This window comes from Mercenaria mercenaria, chromosome 8, assembly GCF_021730395.1.
Source record: "Mercenaria mercenaria strain notata chromosome 8, MADL_Memer_1, whole genome shotgun sequence".
In the NCBI taxonomy this organism is placed as follows: domain Eukaryota; kingdom Metazoa; phylum Mollusca; class Bivalvia; order Venerida; family Veneridae; genus Mercenaria; species Mercenaria mercenaria.
The window spans coordinates 48,750,542-48,775,834 of NC_069368.1; the positions used below are offsets into that span (position 1 = coordinate 48,750,542).

Below are 25,293 nucleotides of genomic sequence, written 5' to 3' on the forward strand. Positions count from 1 at the left end.
AAGCTCCTTTCTAAAAACCGGTTACAATATGAATTTTTGTCATATTAAACATGGCTAACTTTGAATAAACGTAATGCTTAGCTGTCGTGTAGGAAGCACTTGAAGTTGATATTATTGTCCAATTCGGTGCTTTAACATTTAATCGGTATAGTATTTGAGAAAATGGAAAGTTTCGGATGCATTTGACATGCTTTATACTTGCATTTTGTATCTTATTATTTATTTTTATGTCCCCCTTCGACGAAGGAGGGGTATATTGTTTTGCAGATGTCGGTCGGTCTGTCGGTCGGTCGGTCGGTCGGAGTGTAGCCCATCCGTTTCGAAGATAACTCAAGAATGCTTTGCTAGAACATGAAAGTTGATAGGAGGTTGGTCTTTACAGCAGATGACCCTATTGATTGAGATCTGAATGTCAAGGTCAAGGTCACAGTGACTGAACAGTTAAACGTTCCGGTATATAACTCAAGAATGTTTGGTCTAGGATCATAAAGTTAAAAGGGATTGGTCATGACAGGAGATGTTTCTTTTGATTTTGAGGTCATATGTCAAAGATCAAGGTAAACAGTGACCGGAACAGTTAAAACGATTCCGGATGACAATCAAGACTGCTTGGCTAGGATCGTGAAAGTTGATAGAGAGGTTGCTAATGACAGCAGATGACTCTATTGATTTTGAGATCAGTAGGTCAAGGTCAAGTCAGAGTGACCAGAACGTAAACGGTTTCCGGCGATAACTCAAGAACGCTTGGCCTAGATCAGAAAATTGATAGGGATTGGTCATGGCTAGCAGAAGACCCTATTGATTTTGAGATCATAGATCAAAGTTCATGGTCACATTGGCAGGAACAGTTAAACAGTTTCTGGATGATAACTTAATAACGCTTGGGCCAAGGGTCATGAAGATGATTCAGTGTTCATTTGACCAGCAGATGAGCCTATTGATTTTGATGTCAGAAAGGTCAAAGGTCAATGTTACAGTGACTGGACATTTAAACGTTGCAGACAATTTCTTGAGACGCTTAGCCTAGATCATGAAACTTGATAAGGAGTTGATCATGACCAGTAGATAACCTCTATAGATTTGAGGTCAGTAGGCCAAAGGTCAAGGTCTCATTGACCCGGAACAGTTAAACCCTTTTCGGCGAATACCTTGAGAACGCTTTTTCTAGTCACGAAACTAATAGGGAGGTTGATTATGACAGTGATGACCTGTTGATTCTGAGATCATAGGTCAAAAGTCATGGTCACATTGAACAAGAACAGTAGAACCTTTGTTTACAGTGAGCAAATAATTTTGTTCCTTGTGCAATACTTAATGCATCAAGGGGGGCATTTCGTCTTCGACGAGCTCTTGTTATTTCTTACTATGCAAAACATTTTTAAAATTTAAAACATATCTACGTGTTATCCCCGAAATTGGATTTTTGTTTGAAACTGTGTATTTTATTACTTATTTTTAAAGTTTATTGACGGTTTATGGTAAAACATTTCTTTTTTATGAGAATTTTCAATTATGCTATAGGAAATTTTGAATCTTTATTCACACTACCATAGTGACGTTATATACACTGATAAGCCGATCATAGGCAAACCTGTTTGTATTTAAGGTAATTTAATCCTGTGTAAAGGACAATAGAGTCGTTTAATGTATTCAAGTTACTACATGTATATAACATAAATATAACATAAAAAGAATGATGTCAACATTGTATGACACATATCCCTTGAAAATGCTTGATAGAAGAAAAGTTCAGAAAAGGGGGCAAATTCAAAATAAACTCCGACAAAAATGTCCCAACAATATGTGCATGTCTATTGAAGCTGATAACGGATATCAAGTTCCTTTTGAATTAGAAGGAAACTGTAGGTGAAGTCGAGTATAAAATGTACAAATGTACACGTACTATGGTTAAACCTCAAGAAATAAACATAACATGTGGCTTTATGTTGACAATGTATCCTAAATTTCGTTTACACTACTAGTAGGTGGAAATTGTAGGGGTAGAGGACTTGACTTTAGTACTCATTGTACAGCGGTACTTCTAATATTTCTAATATAGAAGGAGCTATAGCTTAAAAATAAAAAAATGACATATAATTACCGATAATATGTACATGTCCAATTCATTTTGATAATGTACTGTAAACATGGCACAGATGTAGTTGTAATATGGCTAAGCCTAGAAAAGGGGCATAACCTAAAAATAGTGACTGGACATGAACGTTCATATGTGTATGTCCACTTCATATTGATGATGTAAACCAAGTGCCGTTTTAATAGGATGGAAACTAGAGGAGATGCTAAATACTCATTATATAGCTGTACTTTTAATACCGGTATTGATAAGTCCATAAAGGGACATAACTAAAAGAAAATATATCATAAAAATCCCAAAATTATGCGTATGTCCACTTCATGTTTTATGATGTGTACTTAGCTACGTTAGAATTTGATCAAACTGTAGAACTTGAGTACACAAGAAAGTGCGAAGGACGAAATGACGGCTGTTCTAACACTATATGCCTTCCTAGTTTTCGACTCCTTCGGCATGAAAATAAAATACAACATATACATTTAAAGAAACTTTTAACTCACTCTTGAGATTTTTTTTGCAATACCTTTCATATTACAAATAGTATATTTATGAAATTCCCCTCATATGGTTAGAAGAAAACATGATTAAGAAAACGCTTTCAGGTTTCAACGAAATTGATAAAGGCTACTACATCTTTTAATTTATTTAACTACCTTGACCTAATTTTAAAAAGTCACAAAAGAATACATAGATTTCTATTATAAACAAGCGAACGAAGTTCATTGGAATGCAAGAAAATCATGACAGTCATAAAAAAAGTCATAACAAAAGGAAAATTACTTCTTTACTAGAATAGCATGACAGTCATAACAAAAGTCATAACAAAAGGAAAATTACTTCTTTACTATTATAGGAGAAATTAAATCTGGCTTGATATTTGATCATAAAAATCAGAAATAATTCCTAACCAACCCTCAGTATGATAATAAATATTATTTGAATGTTAAAATGAAGAAGCTTCAAATGTACTTTTGTGACTGTTAAAAGATGGACAGCGCTCGTAAAATGAATAAAATGACATAGTTTCATAAAATGATTTTATTTAATTTCAACATATTATTTATAAGATTTGTAAGGGTATTAGAAATTTTGTAAATACACTCCTATGAAAGATATTGCAAATAATATCGAGGGAGAATTAGAAGTTTATATTAGTATACTTGAACAACAAAATATTACTTTGGAGAGTTGTTGCTTGACCTGATCATCGATGACACACGCAAACATATACAATGTTCATTTAACATACAATTTTCATAACAAAAACTTTAACAAGAATGTGGTTATGATACAGTTTTGTAAAATAAATGATAAAAAAGTGATGTTTCTTTCCTGTTTACATACAGATGACCTGCCTCAAAACAGAAAAATACTTTATACTGTTGTGTGATGTATGATTCGTTAATCTTAGTTTGAGTGGATTTGATAGCCTTATCACTTATGCACTTACCGTTTTTTGTTTGAAAACCAGTAAGTGGATAATGCATAAGGTTATCTATGTTTTCATGGAAAAACTTATGCGACAATATAAAACATTTCAGACAAACAAGTTGCTCATGTTATAATGAATGTAATTACATTGCGACACAACACATACACACACGAGCAATCATATGATTGTTTACACGTTTGTTGATGCTGTCGCTGTACTCATATGTCGCCATAATTTTGGTGAGCCATGTACGTTTGTAGACGGTGGCCTACTTCTCGCTTTATTCTCCGGTTTACGCATTCCAATTGCACAAAATGCGAACTGTTTGTAGCACTGTCGAAAGTTCTGACTAAATATGCTGTATAATATCGGGTTAGCGGCCGAATTTACATAAGCAATGATCATAGTAAATACGAGATAAGTCCAGTTCTCATGAAACGTTTTTGGTGCAAATGTATTCCAGATGAGTAAGAACTGGTGCGGGGAATAACTAAAAAGGTAAACAAAGACACTTAGAATTAACATTTTCACGACACCCCTCCTTGCTTGTAAAGCTTCAGAAAACCTTTCTGCAGGCATTCCATTGAGATCTCTCGTATGTACTATTCGATACAAACGATCTGTTCCGATAAAAAGATGCCGGGAAATTCGAAAATACAAACTTATCTGTAAAACGAGTGGCATATAGTAGAATAATAATGACTCTGCGTATTTGAACGCGAGAAAAACGTGCATGTGGTCCCCTGGGAATTGTATCATGCAATATTGTAACCGACGATCCGGCCCACTATGATCCAGTGTGTTGAACAGAAGTGTCGGTAAACCGGCAATCCAGGCAAAAGGCCAAATACATCCTAGTACAACGACAAGTCTTCTTTTGTTGCATAAGATATGAGCCTTGATCGGATGTATAATGGCGATGTATCTGAAAAGATAAAACAAACGGTTTTAAGCATGATTTTAGTTTCACTCAAATTATATTTCTTTCAAAAACGTTCTCGATGTCTTACATACTGGCAACATTTCACTCTATATTGGCTGTTATCATATCTGCCATACACAAATCCGTCAAGACAGACCTTATTTATTGGTGTCTGATACGTTCGTAGAACTTTTCTGTCTTTTGCTTTTGTAACTAAAATTGAAACTTTGTTGATGTATTTTCTTATCTGACTTTAAATTATATTTGTTTCATTAGATGTAGTCAAGAAACGTCACCGGAGTTTGTCCGATTTTGTATAAATTTTCAATTGTCGGACCGCTGAATTCGTATGAACCAGTTGGCATAAATTTGAACAGAATTTATATGATGCCACGCTTTCTTCTGAAAAGTTTCAATAACAAATGTAATTCAGCACTTCATGTAAAAGTTGAATAAGGTTTCTGCCGTTTTGCACGAAAACTTTACGTCAACTTGCAACGTTGAAACTGGGAAGGTAATTGCATGTACTGCATTTGAAAAAAAAGTCCCGCGTAAACGTTAAATATGATAAGTGTTCTTCGGCTTTAGTTTTCAACTTGCAATGGTCAGTATTTGAAATGCATTAAAAGGTAAACAAGATTTACCTTCATGAAAAGGAATCATATCTATCAGAACTTTTAACAAGTGTATAAAAATCATGAGGACAAGTCTTTTAGAACTCCTCAGACAGTACCAGAAAAAAGCAAATCTTTTCCTGGCAACACCTTAGCAACAGATTAAACTTGGTTAATATCTTTCTGCCAGCGACTATATTAAATAAGTTCGAAGATTTGCTCCTAATCCTAAAATTTGCAGTACATTTAACATGATTATATCGCGTGTGAACTTATTTATGTGAAAATATAAAAAGTAAGTCCTGCATTTTAAGACCACAGTAAAACTAATGATGTTCTCATAGTACCCATTATGGAAGAAAACCTATTAGATTAAAATATCAGTTGGCTCATATTGTTGTAAATCGGCGCTTTTATAATTATAAAATATTTTAATGAGTTTCTAAAGTAGAGAGAAATTCTTTCCTGCAATTTTGATGTATAACACCAAAATCCTATTTATTTAGAATGAAAGGCACAGTCATCCACCAAAGAAAGCTTAAGTCAGCGAATCTAGGGGAAAACATGTTTTGTTCTTTTCAATGAGATATGATTTTATGTACAAACTTCCGAGTGGGTAGCTGAATACTCTGCGATGGTAGGTTTTGTCTGCAATCAGTAGTTTGCTATAAATCTGCATCAATAATCTAGACATGTCATTTGTCAAAATGATCTAATTCACATTACTGTTTACATTGATTCATTTACGGCTAAAGTTTATCATTGAAAGATTAATTGCAATTTTTTCGGGATTTAGAGAGACATCTAGTTCAAACATTGCATAAAAAGTCAACAGCTAGACTTTGAACTGGTAAAATTCCGCTAAGAAAATGCTTCCGCTCAAACGGCTATTATAGATGAATTAATCGAGATTGTTTCGTTTTGAAATTTTAGTCAATCTACCGTTCTCACCTGATTTAGCACCGATGTTGTAAAGAATAATTCCTGAACAGAACAGGAGCATATGGGAATTAGATTTGACATTAAAATTTTGTGAAGAACTGATACTTCAAACAAAAACAAAGGTCATTTTGTCATTTCATAGAGAATGGTATGTAGAAACCTTCAACAAATGGATAAGGCGCTATGAAAATGTATATTACCTAAAAAGAATTAACATGTAAGTGATCGAAAGTAACGTCCGGCTTATTTATTTTCTTGGTTGTGACTGTGGCCTGTGCATTATGCATCGTAGCCTTTGAAATTATTTCATGTTACACAGTAGTTAAATACAGTTTGCGGTATTTTTAGCCTTTTTCACCAACATTAAGTTTATAAAGAAAGAGTACGGACTTAAAAGACACCTCAGGCTCCGTATAACCCATCATCTACTGACTAGGTCCTTTTACTTGCTACTGTGTATCATTATCTATCTTTTGTGTGCGACAGATGATGCAAACGGAAGGACAAACATACAGAAGTGGTGTGTATATTCTACATAATGTCTTTTATCAGTATCATAGGTTTCATTAAAAATGTTATGTACTGTTGAAGTAATTGGAGAATACACCTTTGGCGAAAGGAACACAGAAAAGATTAACTAACAGATGGACAGACGATTGGAAAACCGGAGAAAATAAATTAACGTTCATATGCTTCAGGCTGTCTTCTAAGTAAGTGCTCATAGATTGCATTTACTTGATTACGTACGCCTAGATCGATTTATGTTGTTTGTTTTACCAAAAATTTACTTAGAAAAATAAAGGCAACTTGTATCACACCCGATTGCTTGATTTTGTTTCTTGGTGTTTTTTAGTTTAGACATCACTTTTCTGTCTACGTTGTAATATTTCCTTAGGTGTGATTTTAAAACTTTGTAATGTAGTGGATAAAATTTGCTTACTGTAAATTAAACTTAATAGCAAATAATGTTGTAAAAATAAGAGCCTCAACTTGTCGACTAGTCATTTTTGTAGTAAAGCGTTAGTGCAACTATGCTTATGATTTTTATGCATTTGAGGTAGGGACGAAGGTAGACCGAAATGTAGGAGTTGATCTTTAACCAGACTACTCAATATAGAATAAATATCTAGCTTATTAGTTTTGGAATAAAAAGGCAAAGGACAAATAAATAATTTGTAAAAAAAAACGTCCATTTATTACTCTTAAAATGAAGCTTGCAGAAAAAAATCGGAAGAAAAATCTTCCATCCACTCCAACAGTATATAAAGAAGTCGGTCCATAAAGCATGACAAGAACTCGCAATCGAGTTCCGTGTAGTCGGCCGGCGTAAAACTGTATACTAAAAGGAAAAGAAAGTCAAAATGGTTAAGTAATTTGTAGTACGGCGGAATATTGATCTTTAAAATAAGATATTCTGAGTCAATAAATCTACGAAATTGTTTTTAAATAAAAATCCTCAGACATATGTCTTATTTGTCTAAATTATTCTAGTTACCGAAGTCAAAATACATCTATCAACGACAAAATAGTGCATGTATTTCATCTTAAATAAGGGAAAACACGGTGAATAGGTGAACGTTGTTTTTCACATATATGAGCCGCGTCATTAGAAAACCAACATACTGGCTTTGTGCCCAGCATGGATCCATCCGCGAAGTCTGGTCAGGATTCATGCTGTTCACTAACGGTATCTCTAATTGCAATATGCTTTAAAAGCGAACAGCACGGATGCGCAGGCTGGTCTGATCCATGCTGGTCGCAAAGCCACTATGGTGTTTTTCCCCTGGCGCGGCTCATATGGTTTATTTTGCAAAACGTAGACTAATGTCAAAGGCTAGACGTATTTTTTATCAGAATTATTACCACAAAATGTCCCTTTGCTTTACTAGACTTAAGACTTAGCATCCTTTGATTGACATTTAGCCACCATAAATTGGATATGTCTGTCAAATGTCTGTCCGAAAAAAATATCTAAAAACTACAGAACAAGGTTTATTGCTTGTTAGCGTTCTTTTATTCCAAATAATCTTCTAGATTTTATTGACCGTGCATTCTAATTCCCATCGCCGTCTGCACTCATTCTTTCTTATTACATGGGTCTTTTACAAGGTGCAACAGTTTGTAACCATATTTTTTATTTAGATTAAAACTTGATCTATTTTATACACTAGGAAAAAAATACGTACTCAAATTAACTCTTTCTCTTTTCTTTGCATATTATAACTGCAGACTTAGATACATTGTCAAATTTGCTATTAGATTTTGTATTATGTTTTTATTGACCAAGTAAGGTGTTTTAACATAGTTTTAATTTAAGTACATACACTTGTAAGGTAAGATTTATTGACACAAATATCTATCACTTTGCTTTATGAACAACGTCTGCATAAGGTTACCATTGATCTGTTTCAGTTCAAGAAATAATTTAAAGGAAACAAATTATCAGATGTCAATAACATTATTGTATATGTCAGAATAATTGGTTGCCATACCGAGTGAATTGGTTACTACAGGAGACGCATACCATGGGAAATCTTCATATTAATATTGACCATAAAACTAACTGTTTACGGCATTACAAGTTAAAATCTCATGATATAATTATAACTATTTGATAAAGCCTTTGAAAAGAATTTTATTTTAGCTTCAGCACGTAAACCACCAGGCAAAACTATTAATAACAACAAAACGAAAACAATTTTGAAATTAAACAATGCAGTAATTCAGTTTCAGAAACGTTAAGAAATGTGAACGATTTGATCAAAAGGCATTCGAAATGGAAGTGACACAGGGAAATAATCAAATAGAAATGTCTCACTGGGCACATCCTGTTGCTTTTTTTTTAAACTAGGAGATCTGTAATGGATTTGTCTCGTGGAATTTGTTCTAGCTTTCCTCAACGCTACAAAGAACTCATCTAAAAACCATGACGTTCATCCCGGTACCGTTCATGAAAGACTCATTGTTAGTGTTTATGAGACACTGCACCTGGTTTCTTGACCATGAGACGAGCGATGTACAAGACAAAAAGCAAGGACCAAAGTCCAACAGGGAAAACCATACCAACAGAAAGCAGCCACCAATACAGCACTTCGTATGGTAAAAAATATACGTGTAAATGATAAACGAGTACAGTGACACAACACATACAGTAACACAATGCATTAATGAAAACAGGAAAGTCATATTTAAATAAGTTACAAACGCAGAAGTAACAAAAGAAATACAAACACACTTGAAAGCAACCATGCACGTCACTACTGTAGCTATTTCGTGCGATTTCGTGTTTTCTACCCGGTTCCGCGGAGCTAAAACCCAATATTTAAGAAGCGAAAATAATGGAGTCGCAAAGATTTGCTAAAATGCGGGGTCACGGGATGAACAGATTCACGAATCTCGTGTTTTAGCTTGGCATATCCGCGGGAAGAAAAGACAAATTCCCCACTGGAAATGTACTTTTTTACATGATGGTGATGTAAGTATTACGCTGGTTTACGGTGAGTACTAATTTGGTTCAATTTACACCCGAACATGAATCCTGTAATTTTGGAACATTGTGCTGTTTAATCTTGCTACTGACGTTTCCAATGACGTGCACCATTAAATTTCTTTACAGTTTTTTGTTCATGTTTCCTAACTGGGTTGTTCCTGATTGAAGAAGCAATCTAAGATTCTAACATGCACGTTTCAAATTATATGGTATATATCATCGAAATGTTTTCCGCAAGTACAGCTTTTACTCTCTGTTACTTCCACACAGACAGTCTTTGAAGACGGCACCCAGGAGACACGCTGGCTCTAGATATCATTGTCAAACTTACATATCGGATCTACGGTGCCCAAAAGCCATACAAATCTACAAGAATAACCCTTTCAAGCAAAGAATGCAACCAATCAATAGCAGACGCTGTTTAATTGAGAATGCTCATAAGAGGTAATGAAATGTGCAACGCCCTTTTGTAATGGCTGTGACATTTAAGATTCACTATTCATATTAACACTTCTCTTTCTTCCAAATTAAAGTCCAGTAGTGCCAATAATTCTGAGGCGAAAACGACTTCCTCGTGATCAAACGTGGTTGGTAAAGAAGTATTCATTAGTCGTTTTAAAACTGCTGCTATGTCCATCCATAGTTATTGTCAACTACATTATTATTTGCACAGACAGTCATTTCATCTATCACAGTTTGCAGTACAAGAAACAAGCATGGTCATATTCCGTCATACAAGTTCGCTTGAAACATTTATGTAAAGGGAAAACGGGAGTTTTGTAAAATAATGCATTATCGTTTTATAGCTTACAGGAAATGATGTCTGAGGTATGCATTTATTATGATTGTGGTTTCTGAATTTTATGGTCACAGTAATTCAAATATAATGGAAAGTCTGCGTAACTATCATTTAGTTTGGTAAAATATGTACTTGATTGATTTATTCTTGTTACATCCAAATCGTTACGAAAATTACGATAAAGCCTCGAGTTTATTTACAGCCACTCTTCAAAAGTGTTTATAACATACGTTTGATTTTATACGATTTTTTTTTGTTTTACTTTGCTGAAAATTATTAAAAAGTTGTAACTTCAAACTGTTGTTGTCTAGTTTTGTACTTTAATTGTACTGACTTATTAACTAGCATTATAAAAAATACAGAAGAATAATAATTTGAATAGCTATTTCCTAGTTGATATAACTGCCTATTTCAGTCTCTTCGAAATTTACTTTTTGAATTAAGAATGCTCATCTTCGAATTTGAAACATTGTCTGATGCACCATTAATCGTATTGAGCTCCCAGTGGTGCTTTCGCAACTGACCGTCCCACTGCATTTATGTACATTAGCTTGCTTCTTTGTGTCTTTTTTAACTATGTCTTTCACAAGTATTTTCCCATGGTAAACATAATAATAATCACCATTCATCCATACATACGCTGTTATAGGATTTCAGTATTAGTGACTGCACTTTATGATCGTTGCTTTCACCTAAAATATTTTGACTGGGATGTCCCTCAAACCTCCGAACCAAGTTCCTTCTCCTCTTCGATCCTTAATAATAACATCTTTTTTTCAGAATCGGATCTATTAACTTGTGGCAGATTATTTCGAACAAACGCACTTGTCATTATAAGATATATTACTATGCTTTAAGCGTAACTTGTTTTTCATTGCAAGAAATGGCAGCAAACTACATCTGAAGAAAGCTAATATTTGTAGGTACTTGAAAACCTCAGTCAGTTAACGAAAATACTATTAGTATTTTTGAACTTCACCTTTGGGAACGTTAAGCAACATTCTAACACGACCAGCAAATAACCTACATACATGTAGAGCAAAACCTATCTCGGGTTATTCTGCAGTAAACCACTCGCGTGCAATGACCTCATCCGATACAGGTGCGTAGCACGGTGGTAAAATGTAGTTACAATTTTTTCTAACACTTTTGATACTGGTATGTCGTGTTAGAATCGAAATAATAAGTTCCCAAGTGTGATTTATCGTAGAATAACCCGAGTTTTTCGTTCTTATGCGAAACAATATATCACGAAGGCCTATTCTTACGCACAAGAAGTCAAAACTCGGGTTATTCTACGATAAACCACGTTTGGGAACTTATTATTTCTTAAATATAACTGTACTGGTTCAGTGCCTAAATCCGGACAGTGCTTAATAATTCGGATACCGTTTAAAAATGCTATACGATGATGATTTTTTACTGAAATGAACAGGATCGACACAAGAGAGCTTTGATGACCAGCTATCAACAACAATGTACGAATGTAAGCTTTTCCAGAGAAAACTACCTCCAAATATCTGCACCGCAAAAAGTAAACATTGTGCGTGTTGGGGGATGACGTCACACAGCGCGCGCCAGTTACTTACGGTGCGATGAGGTACTGATTAAATAAGAAAAATATTCTGCCTATTGCAGACGACTCTTTTTGTTTGCTGATCGAAACTGATGTAAAACATGTTTTAGAATTCTGTACTTTCCTCAGTATTTATTTAAAAGATTTAACCATTTTTCTGTTATATATCAATTGATTCAGTAGAAAAAATGCCAGCATTTTGCAGACAAGGGAAGCAGTTCATTAGATAAAATCGGCGCAGTGTCATTATAATGATCCCCGTAGTTGTGTCAAAACGTACGACAGCGACAGAATCTGCATCTAAGAAAGAATAATTTTGAAAATTAATTTTTGCTTAGATAAATTTTATTATATTATTGTTATGTTTTGGCAATTATATAATGTTAGAAACTAGTCCATATGATCACGTGATGAACAGGTAATCTTATTCGGACGGAGATGTTTATATATACATGTATTTACAGGACTGTATTTAATTGCTTTATTTTAAACGAGGTCGTGTTTATTGTTACTTTTGGTTGCACATATTCGTTGCATTTTATACCAAAATAATGTCCGAATATTTAAGCACTCTGAAGGTCAATTTTGACAGCTTTTACTAGCCCAATTCGGATGATATTTTTATGATGAAATCAGCAATATACGATTTTGTTGTTTTGCAAAGAGAATTATAAAGAACCTAATATTATGCAGTTAGAATTTTATGCCCGTGCGGCTTCATAATGCAAAGTTACTGTCAAAAAACCATCAAAGGTGTCCGGATTTAGGCACTGGACCAGTAGTATCTTAAGCCTTTAAAAATTGATGGTAATGTTTTTGCATATATTAGCCCTGGTAATACATTTGTAGGTGTATGTACAATTACGTCGCTGCAGATTAATATTTTGAATATAATCAACTCCATTTTCACAGGTATCATATATAATGACTTTGAACAAGTACATGGCATATCTGTATCATTCGCTGTTACTTTAATAATACGCATGTCTTATCAAAACACATCGAAATACAGCCGGAGAAGAATTTATGATACCAAATATACGTCTGTTCCAATGCTGATATACCGCCAATATACTGCGAAAATAACTGCATAAAGTTCACACGTGTTATCAGCTAACAGACCTTATTGATATTTACATATGCTACGTACTCACAATAACTTTCGACAGGTTTTTTAAAAATTCCAATCACGTTATAGCAAATATATTTCGCCATCCTTTCAAAAAAATTGTGGTATATCAATTCTGAAAAGGAATTGTGTTGTTGAAGAATTTATTCCACTGACGAACAATATATAAATAATTATAGAAGTACTTATAAATAGAAATTTATAACAGTCACTAATTAAGAGGGTGATAATATTTCTCTATACTCCAAATGTGCAGCCTTTTTTTTATTTTTTTTTATAAAAAAATCAATGCCTGAGATAAACTAGCCTTCTTTGGAAGCATGAAACGCAACCAAACAATTATTAGCAGACTCAAATTCAAGAGAGATTACGAAAGGTGCAACACCCTTCACGCATCCTCGAGACAAACTTGAGCGGAACCCTATTACACAGAAACATCAATTAGACTCCACGACCTCAAAAAAATAAAAGGCAGAAATAATGTCCCAAATACGGTGTGATTTTTACCGCCGCGACAAGGCACTTAAAGACTCCTGTTTTAAAGGTTTCACAAAATCTATAAGGTTAACGACGAGAAAAAGCATATATTTGTGAAACACTTAAGACGTGCTGAGAGCAGAAGAGAAATAACTTACAGAACATGTTTAACAAACAATGTTACGTGCAGACCGTGATGTAATTGATGTTATCTAAGGGTCTAACGCCTTTCATTGACATTTTTGTGAGTCCATGTCAATGATTTACTGTTCTATATTACCATTAATAACATTAGAATACATGTAAAACCAAACATGTATGTCAACCACAGCAAAAGCATGTGAACATTCATTTGAATATTTTCGTAATTTTGTTTGCAAACATAAGAAAATATTGTTGTGTAAATTGCAGTTCTATTTCTGTACATGTATCTTTGAGATACTTGCAGGTCCTTGTAATTTTACCACATAGGTATTTCAGAAACATAAATGTTAATGCAATCAATATGCTATAAAATGCATAGACTTGTCAAAAGAATCTAATTATAGCGAACGCTCCGACATGGTTTCCCGTTAATTGCGAATATTCAGTTTTTAAGCAAGTATTTGTCGAAAAAGCAAATTATTTTTCGTGAGAACAAAACAGTTTCTACAGATAACGAACTAATTAGATACTTTAAAAATTCTTTGATATACACAACAGTTAATGAGAAGTAAATCTTGCAGTCACAACCACTTAAATACTATCACCTTGAACAGACATTTTCATAAGATGTCATCTTCCCGACGTCTCGAAATTATTTCAAATCTCTTACAACCGTCTGACACGTTAACACAAAATCTAAAACATAAACACCACATAAGCTTATTAGTTTTGTTAATCTAGTCAAGCATCTCAAGTATCTAATATTACACAAATCACTTCTTATTACCAGTCTGAAATTATTTTCATCAGGTAAAAGGCGTCTAAAAAGCTTTTAGCAGTTTCTTTAGGCCTTTGATGATTTATTATGTGTAGTTATATTTACAGTCAGTTTAACGTATATTCAGAAAGTGTAGTTTGAATCTAGTATAAACAATATCTAAGAACTGGCATACATGCTGTTAATACTGATGTTGTATTTATGCATTTAAGATCTAAATACAGAATTTCTGTTTTTCTGTGACGCAAATGCATCAAATCAAAAGCGGTTTTGCTAAATACAGGACCACTTTTTTTCTCCTGTGACGCATATGCCTCGTATTAAAGCAACGTGCCTCCAGATTTGGCTAAAAAGTAATCTTTCTTTCAAATTGAAGTTTGGTCATATTGTGAACATCAGATTATGATATTTTTTTGTTTCTAAAATATTTTAAAAGTTCCAAATCAAGAAAAAAAAGATGACCGCGTCGGGAATCGAACCCCGGACCGCCGCGGCAATAAAGACATTTTACCGTCGTCGTAACCTATAGCGATATAGCTGAAGTAGTGAATAACGACTTCAAAAAATGTGATCAAAACAGTTTACCTGGAGTAAAAGCTTGACAAACGCTTTTCGATTTTCATCGTAAAAAGTAGTAAAAACAGCAAATTCTAATGTGTATTCGTAACATAAAGTTTGCCGGTAATAAAGTTTTAAAGCCTTCTTAAGAAATATAGCATTTATTTAAAGATATCTAAAAAAAATAATTTTTTTTTTGTTATTTCACGATCTAGAGGCATGCCGTTTAAAAGGCAAATCTATGTTAAAATCATCGATACGATAGCAGTTTTGGCATGAAATACTCGGAAGGTTTAGTGGTGTGTGGCAGAAAATGTGCGTTTTACAAGTTATACAAAGAGTTACAACGAAGAATAAATAGATCATTCACCATACACATAACTTTTACCAGACAGATGTAATCGTTGACAATGTTCAGATTTTTGATGGCATGTTAACTCATCTATAAGAGCCGTATCAAAAACTTCAGCTTTTCTCTTATTCCAGAATGCAAAATGTTTGATGATCATAAAGAGCGCAGTTTGTTAATTTAGCAGAATAGTATTTGTCTGAATGATGGCGTTTCCATTTTATTTTCAAACCTGCAACTCACATCATACAGACGTGCGCGTGCAAACACATGCACATATATTGACAAAGCAAAACAAACAACTGCAGGAACACAGTGTGCCACCGCCTTGGAATGGTCAGTGGCAAATGCATCAATACGAGAGGAGCTTAAACCGGTTTATGGTGCACCTAAGCTCTCTCTTAACCCCAACTACTAGTATGTCTACATAAGACAATGTAGATAAAACATACAATGGCAACAGAAGGTTTGGTATGTCAAACACGAAAATGCTACTGTAAAAAGCGTGTAAAAAAAGTAAACCTTAAAGACAAAAATACCCCCCCCCCCCCAAAAAAAAAGCGCATCTACCCAGAAGTCAGAGCATCAAGAGAAACACCCTAACTGAATAATGTCGGTCTTCTTAACGTAAATGTACTGAACGCATTATCACTTATTTTGATGAAAATAACTAGACACCAGACATTTTCCTACAATGTAAGATTAAAATAGTCTACCCGGCCAAAAGACTAGACGAAGACTTATTTAGAACGGCTGAATCTATAAAAGCCGGAAGACTTATATCAAATTTTATATAATAATATTGTGAGAATTCTGGTTATGTCTAGCCAAAATACTAACTTTTTAATGGTGTTTTTATGTTATAGCTTCTTAACACTAAGAAGCAAATGTTTTTCCTTAATCAGTCATTTTTTTTGTTCCTTCAGTTACGTTAGTTTTCTTAGTTAAGAGTTATAGTTTCAGGTTTCCTTACTTTCATATTATAAATGTGCTGAAAACAGGCGCAAAACATCACATTTTAACCTCTACCACGTTCCTTTATTACTCATCAGTGTACATAAAATATATCCCCGCCAAACATAAGAGTAACTCTTATGCTCATGCTCATGTAAAGATAAAATAGACTGAAACCCATGGAACCCGAACACGAATGTACTCAGTGACACACCAAGAGAACCTCTGTCATCTTAAAGGGAATACCAAAGCAGGATAGTGGACAAGTATCAAACTAGTCCGTCACTTGAGGAGCATTTAAGAGCTTGGTGGCGTAAAGTTCCGCGCCTGACCTGTCCTGTCCCGATCAAAGAGGAAATGTAAAAGGGATGACTGAAAGTAAAAATGCAGTTCGACTCGGGCCAATACGATCGTAGTCTCTTGATAATTTTAGACGTTACGCACAATGTCGTGACCAGTTTGCGTTGCGAAAAATTTACCATTTTCACGAAATTATGATAAATGAAATTCGAATTTAAAAGCCAAAAACAATTTTTCTGTATTATCTCATTTGTTTAAATGCTATCGTTCATCAAAACGAAAAATTATATTTTTCCCAACAGAACTACTTGCCCAAAACCGTTTTCTCGGATGATTATGAACACGTTCAGTATTCAAATTACATGAAATGATACAGACGACAATGCGTTATTTCATATTTGCTAATTTTGCGAGTAACAGAATACACGTCCGTATTATTTTGTCATTTTGATAGCCGCGCTCTGAAAATAAGTGGAATAAAAATAATTTTCGACGACTTTTTTCAACGGATCGATACAATTATATTTTAACAAAACAAAGGATGGATACGAATCACATGCAAAGAAGCATGAAATAATTAATTGTCGCAGCACCGAGCGTAACGTGTCCAATAACTAACTCTCAGAAATAGCCATTCCCGGTGGATTTACGAAACCTGTAAATAACATTTCCGTAAAAGTTAGGTTTCAGATTTATCTTTTAGCAGGAGTGTCCTAAAGTAATAATTCATTCAGAATTACGGTGATCTGCAAAGTTTCTGATAAGACAGCCATGCTGAAACTGGTCGTAGTAAATCTTACTTTTGACTTGAATATGGCCATTTGACATTTATTGTGATAAGCAAAGACAATATTCATCGAGATATTAAAATTAAAGCAGTGACGTCATTATACCTGTTATGTTTGTTTGTTTTGGGTTTAACGCCGTTTTTCAACAGTATTTCAGTCATGTAACGGCGGGCAGTTAACCTAACCAGTGTTCCTGGATTCTGTACCAGTACCCAAACCTGTTCTCCGTAAGTAACTGCCAACTTCCCCACATGAATCAGAGGTGGAGGACTAATGATATCAGACACAATGTCGTTTATCAAATAGTCACGGAGAACATACGCCCCGCCCGAGGATCGAACTCGCGACCCCGAGATCCGTAGACCAACGCTCTTACCTATTGAGCTAAGCGGGATGGTTGGCTAATGAAACGGGGCGTTGGAAAACGTGGCACATGTGGTTCAATCAGGTGGAATACAGCCAGAGTTTCATAGCTAAGACATAGATCTTCCCAATTACTTTGAAAACTGAACCTACGAATTCAGAATAAGGTTTTTAAATGTAAAATTTACTCTTTTTTTTTTAAATCAAGCTGTCTGTTAATATTTTAGTAGAGAGTCGTCCAATGAAAACTTTGTGTAGAATTATTTCTTAAAATCGGACCAGCTGCTAAGTAAATGCCTTTTGAACATCTTTGTAATTTTAGCTCTGCTTTGCCATGTGTTCATTAAAGGAACATAAATTTTGCATAAACTTAATTTTAAAAAATCAGCAAGTCATTTTCTGACAGTAATGTCTTTTTTTTTTTAATTTCCCGCTAATTCATACAGGGAAAAGCAACCCTGCGCTCTTTAACAAAAGTGATTAGTGTGAATATTGTTTTAGATGGTAACCCTAGGAACATTTGTATGAAATAATAATAAAATCAGGCCAACAGTTTCCGACAAGTATTTTCTTTAATATTCCTACTTTATACATATAAGGAAACTGCCGGTGTAATGAAGTATTTCGAACCCCATAGAATAATGACCCCCGGTCATTATTCTATAGAAAAAGTGACCCCCCGGTCATAGTATTATAACCTCCAGATCATAGTACTATAACTTCCCCACGTGAAGTAAACTGAACCTCACGAAGAATATTGACTCCCATAAAAAAACGGCCCCCGGTCATTTGTTCAATTTCAGTGATAAATCATGTATCTAAGGCCTAATTGCTGCATTTTATGCCCCCACTCGGGGGGGGGGGGGAGGGGGCATATAGATTTGCACTTGTCCGTCCGTCCGTCCGTCCGTCCGTCCTTCTGTTTGACCATTAGCCCCAGATACCATCACTTGACACAGAAATCAGAGCATTCCACAACGGGAAAAAGGATTCTATTTCTAGACGCTGTATCTTAGTGTATACATTTTTTTTTCAGGAAAATAACAATTCACAATACGTTCACAAAACACACCAGTGTCAATAATCCCTGCAAACTTCGGTATGAAGTAATTCTTCAGAAGAAAACTGCACAAGTAACTGCTAGCATAGAACTTAGTATTAATAGAAGTTGCAATACTTAGCAGTGGCAGTAAAGTACGGTAGCGGCAACAATAGAAAGTAGTAGTAGTAGTAGTAGTAATGGCAGTGGTAGTGGCAGTTGCAGTAGCAGCAGCAGCAGCAGCAGCAGCAGCAGCAGAGGAATAAGTGACAGCAACAACAGCAGCAGGAGAAGAAGAGGTAGATGTACAAGACGTATTAGTGGAAGCAGGTATAGTAGTATCAGTAGTAGCAGTTGTAGTAGTAGTAGTAGTAGAAGAAGAAGTACATGTAGTAATAGCAATAGAAGTAGCGGCACCAGTAGTAGTAGTACAATCAAAATGTTAACTATTGGCAATGGAGGGTATTAGAGTTGTAGATCTAGTAAAATTGTCCGTTAGGTTTGGTGGGGATCACTTTTTTTATAGATATTATCGTCGAAAGTCTTTTTAGGAGCCGGTGTTTTACACGAAAGAGTATTTTTTTAAGTAGAATAATGTTCGGAAATCGATATTGTATGAGAGTTCGAATGTAGTAATTTCGGCAATGAGTATTTTACATGGAAGGAGTCACTTTTTCTATAGAATAATAACCGGGGTCGTTATTTTATGAGATTCGAAGGGAGTCATCTTTAGGGAGTCAGTATTTTACTTGGAGGGGTCAGTTTTTTCTATAGAATAATGACCGGGGGTCGTTATTCTATAGAGTTTTCAAAGGGAGTCAGTTTTTATAAGGGGAGTCAATATTTTACAGGAAAGGAGTCATATTTTCTATAGAATAATGACCGTGGGTTCGTTATTCTATGGGGGTCGAAATACTTCATTACACCGGCCATGAAAGGGTACAGCTAAATAAAGATAACTATAAATACTTATTTCAAACTTTTCTTTCCGCTCAATTTATATGTGAATTTATAATCAACGATTTATCCTGATGTAAGAAAGTTTTCCAGGATATATTATTTTTATGACGTGAAGATGTGACGTTAAACAAAACCGCTTTAAATTTATTGCTATATAAGTTGTTTACAAACCGTCGGGTTTTATTTTAAAGTGGAACAAAGAAGAGAGTGTAATAAATTTGAACAACGATAAAACAGAGCGCTTTCACATCACACCAACCTCGTTTTAGGACTTTAATATTACCCAAGCATTCAATCCAGAAAAGATTTATTGAATAACTGTCGTGTATTTACAACCAGTCTCAGCAAGCAAAAACATAATATCCGACAATTACCTCTCAGTTAAGTTTTATAAGACGTTTCAACGTTTAAATATCATCCAATATTTGAATTATTTTTAAATGATTTATAGATGTGCTTATTTTCTAATTACATGATATAATGAGTCTGTTATAATTACCGTACACACACTTTAATGGATGACGTTCAATAGGTTCAATTAACTGGTTAACTAGATAAGTCGCTATCATTAAACTGGTGTTACAGTATCCTAAATGTGCTTCCAGAGTTTTTTTTACCTGTTTTTATCATAAAATTACAAAGGTTTTCATTTGTTAGTTTGCTGCCATTCATTTTTATTGCGATGTTGCAATTCTACAATGTCAAGAGATACCTAACTGACTGTTCACAAAATATATAATGTACTGAGTAAATACTTTCTAAACAAAGCAATTCCCGGAAATTTTCAGCCTGTTGTTATAGGAATATGTCTCATTTCTTTACAATAAACAAGATTACCATGATAGCCCTATCTCACTCACCGAGCTTCAAGTCAAATGTTTTATCAAAGCAACATGATTCTTTAACACTTTTGATACAGGGAACGGTGAAATTATTCTGAAATCAAACTATGTAGTGAGGACGATAAGATTTTTAAATTGTCGGAAATGTGTACTAAAGCACCACTGTCTGAACATCTTTAATGTAAGTTAATTAAAGAAATATTTCAACAAAATCATACAAGAATATGGTCACATGGGTCAAGAACACAAAGAATGTATACGTGAGTATGGACATGTATTGAGGAAATAAGCCTCATCTTCAGCTGCTGTGATTTTCACAAATCACAACGGGTTTAACAATGCGTGCAGATGATCAGATAAGAAACCTTACTGTCAAATTACTCTGGAAGAAGGCCTGCAGGTTGAGAGTGGTAAATCGTAAACGTTTTCCATAAAAGAAATATTAGACCAAAAAACATGCCCACATTTTGTTATAGGCTGTCCAGAAACTGATAAGCAAAATAAAATTATACATTATGCATTGAGTGATCTGCTCAGGCATATGAAATAGCTAACTGCAAACCGTTATACTTCTTCGATTAAATTTTCATATAAAAAAAGGATTTATTCCACGTATGTACAAGAAGACGAAATATGTATGAATATGTACACTCAAGAAATTTAAAGTCCAGTAAGATTTTCGTAATGTGTATCTTTATCATGTTTATATAATAGATTTGGGTATTAGTGATATTTTTGTGCTACTTTAAGCGCAACTAGCGCTCGAAAACTCGTATAAACTCGTTTTTGGATAAGTTTTATTAGGATACAGAGACACCTTGATCACCGGAAAGAAATATCGAATATACGTAAAAAAGGTGATGTTAAATGATAAACATAGTGGTATGACATGAAAAACAACACGGACTCTGTGAGCATAGAGTACAGTGGTAACGTTTCAAGTCATACAAATGATACCACCACCATTTGATTTAATGTATGAATAATAAATGTAATATTTAAATGCAAAAATATGTCAGAAAAATGTGTTATGTTTTTAATTATTTTTCAAACTTTTAAAGTATATGATACCTAAAGAGTAACTGAGCTACCAGGGACGTAGACAATGGACGTGGATGTTCAATCTTCAGAAACAAGCTAGGGGGTGGAGGGACATGCTTCTCTCTCCCCTCCCCCCCCCCCCCCCCCCCCCCCCAGAAAAAAAAGGTGCATTTTGACATGATTCGAAGAAATAATCTGCCCCATTTTAGAATAATAAATCTAATAATAATTCAATCTTGTGAAAATCGTGTGCAGGCCAAAGCCCGAGTGTGTAACTATGATTATGTCTGTCCTACTAGTATACAACAAATATAGCTTTCAATAGAAAATGTTTCATATATAAGTTCACGTATATTTTGACTAAAATTTGATTCATCAAATCAAATCTTGGTTTTGGTCACATTTTTCCTGTTACGCCTTTTTTTCTTAGTAAGAGTCCTGAAACTTAGACTGAAATGGCATAACCCGTGATTTCCATTGGTCGAATCCTTGTGAAATTGTCCAAACATATATTTAATTTTGTCAATGGTATGGAAAAAGTGTTTTATCATTAACCATGAGCGAAATTATTCTCTTTAGTGAATTTCGCCAATGAATTTCGGAATGAAGCAAGCTATTCTAAATCATCGCACATGATTAACTGATGTACTAAATCACTACAGCATTATCGTAAAAAATAATTTAATAGCTGTTTAATAGCTGTTTCGCTTAATCTCGAGTTTCATTTGGAAGAATTAATCATTCAATTTTTAGTCAAATGAATTGTTTTCTGCGTTTTGAATACAACTCAAAGTGTAACATGTTTTCTAATAACATGCAAGTATGACTAGCACAAAAAATAATTGAGCCGTGGCATGAGAAAACCTGAACTGACGACAATACTATTAGGTAAAATGAAAGTTAGATTGAACTGCCATATGCTTTTATTGTTCCGGTACCGCCATTAACCTTAAATTGAAGGACTTCTGTACAATGTATATATAGCAAGTGATAAGTATATGGCATAAAAACTATTTTATTTTGAAGATTCTTAGTAAGTGTCATGATCTTTTATTCAAACATTTCACTCAGCTCTAATAACTTGTCTGTAAGCCAAGGCCATAATATTAAAAAAAAAAACAAGCAGCGGATTAGATTTATTTAGCTATTAATGGTATGAGACTATAACCTTTATTTTTGGAACTTAAACACCATGATATAAAACAAACTTGACAGGGAGACAGGCCACTGCGATTTGAACAAATTAACAATTCATTACTTCTACCATTGAGGTAAATCTTTAAAATGATGTTCCCACAAAACTTATGTGAACGGAATAAAACATTTCGTTAAATTTAAGGAATAAACAGTTCCAACTCGGGACAAGGAAAAGTATGTTATCCTGAGAGATAGGCGCCTCTTTGTCAATGCTGTGAAAGTTGTACCCGCGCGCCCGTGACGAACACGTTTTGCGTTGCTTGTATACCTGAGAACTGTGACATAATTATGGTGGCATATTTCTGCATTCACTTAAGCAGATAGTTTTCGCGAAAATTCGTACAGCTTTCGTGAACATTTACAAACTTTTCACGAAAATCTTTTGTTCTAAGTGGAAAAAATTCACGATAGTGCCAACTACTGCATAAGATAACAGATACGGAATGAACAGAAATAATAAAGGGAGTTAAAAAAATACGTTGATTTTGAAACCCATCTGAATGTTATAATTAAATATCTATAAGTTCAAGACACTCTTAGGGGTGGTGGGTGGATATAACACACTTCATTCAGTAGAAGAGACTATTGGGTTATCTTTTTGCAGTTCAGGGCACTACTTTGACATATTGTCGCGTTAACCAGATAAAATTTTCACGAAAACTTTCTCTTACTTTCACGAAAGTTTGTTCAATTTTTCGCGAAAAGTATTGTTCGCGAAAGTTCATAAACTTTTCATGAAAACTTTATGATTATCGTATGCAGAAATATGCCACCATAGTGACAAAATATCATTCTAACTTACCTTTCAACTGATAGAGCCAGCAATGTGAGAATAGAGCCATAGAGTGCGGACACCAAGATGTAGCGATTAATCTTGCACGTCAATAAATTCAAGGTCCATCCATTTTTCTTCATGAACTCTATTATCTCAGGTATTCCAAATACCATGATCATTAAATCTGCAACCGCGAGATTTGTAATCAGTAGGTTTGTCATGGATGTTCTCATCTTCTTGTTGCACATCACAGAAATAATCACCAACAAATTTCCACCTATTCCAATTACTCCTATCACAATAAAAATCAAAGAACATATTATTACGACTTCCGTGGGGGTAGTTTCGTTATTTTCAACCGTTTTTGAAATCGACGTGTTTGTTCTGTTTAAGTCCATATATTCCATTGTTTTCGAAGAAACTTCTTGATTTTTCCAGTGGTATAATTTGATATTTTGTGAGTTGAAGAAAATCCTTTGATGTAATAAAGTGCTGGATGCTTCACAAATAGTAATTTGACGATACTTATCTAAAAATTCTTAAGGTCTCTGTAAGTGGAAAAAGATTCCCATAAATATTTTTTTCTTAACACAATTCACGAGTTTACTTATTTTTAACTTATATATTTTCTGGAACACAGAGAAGCCTTTTTGAAAAAAAATCGGTATTCATATATTTATGTAAGACTGTTGTTTCGTATATTTGTAATTTCAAACAATATACAAAACATATTAAGCAATAATATACGCTCGATTAAAAAAGATAAAACTCGTTACTTTCGGCAGGTGTAGCAAAAACACTATGTCAGATGTTTTATATTGAATTTTCCACTATCTAAACTCTTAATTTTGGAATGACGTATTTACTATAAGTCTTGTAGTAAACAACACACTTTATGCATATTAAATAGATTTTAAATTATAAAATACAAAATACGATTCCGCCTCGTTTCACTGACAGTTGTCGTAGGAATAAGTAATGAAATGACCACCAATTTCCTTAACGTTTTACTGTAATGGAATCTGCAATCGCTCAGATAAATTTCCTCTCGTAAGCAGCTACCACTAGAGGGAAACCAATATATATACGCGTGCGACGAATAAGCAACCACGCGGACTTTGTGTCTTAAAACTTGGCTTCTTTAATAGAAAGATGCAAAAAATTCTATGCGTGAAACAAATATCACTGCAATAAATAATAGAAGGCAGCCTTCCGTTAACAAAGCATCTCTTATTATCTATTTTTGATATAATTATTTGTACTTCATTGTAATTCTGAATATATCTCATTTGTATTATTAATTGAAACATCATATTACTATATATGTATTTAATAATTATTTTCTCATTTATATTAAGGATTTTCTGTTATGAATTATAACAAATTTAGATTTTGCAAGTACGTGGTTGAAATTTCATTTTGATACTAGAAAAATGAGAAGGGAATTAGTGAATAAAGCTTTAGATTCTTCGGGCCTTATTTCTTTGATTAAAGGCAAAGGTAAACGGTATTTGAAGTGATGTTTAACAGAAAAACTTCTATTATATTAAATGGTTTACAAGAACGGAATTTATTGTTTAACTTCCGTTACAAAGAATATTTAACATAACCGAAATACAGTGTTTTATAATTACAACAGCCTGTAAAGGATGTGTTGTGATGATTCATTACAAGTTTTTGTTTCCCCTTAACGTACTTTCTTATCTCTGGGAATACTTCCCCGTACCGT

The 25,293-nt window shown here is 34.1% G+C and overlaps 1 protein-coding gene across 1 annotated transcript; it reads right to left on the reverse strand.

Moving 5' to 3' along the window:
• Nucleotides 1-1,333: 1,333 nt before the first annotated feature.
• On the reverse strand, nt 1,334-24,584 carry LOC123566388 (neuropeptide receptor 15-like). Its single transcript, XM_045360417.2, has 2 exons — nt 23,592-24,584; nt 1,334-4,452 (listed from the first exon to the last, which is right to left on the reverse strand). Exons 1-2 carry the CDS (start codon nt 23,969-23,971, stop codon nt 3,717-3,719), a joined length of 1,116 nt encoding a protein of 371 aa, XP_045216352.2. The 5' UTR covers nt 23,972-24,584; the 3' UTR covers nt 1,334-3,716.
• Nucleotides 24,585-25,293: the final 709 nt, after the last annotated feature.

Excerpts from the sequence above, each read along its gene's own strand:
- LOC123566388 (XM_045360417.2), bottom strand. The coding sequence starts at position 23,971 with ATGGAATATATGGACTTAAACAGAACAAACACGTCGATTTCAAAAACG. Across the intron at positions 4,453-23,591 it reads CTGGCTCTATCAGTTGAAAG|ATACATCGCCATTATACATC; the intron begins GTAAGTTAGAAT and ends TTATCTTTTCAG.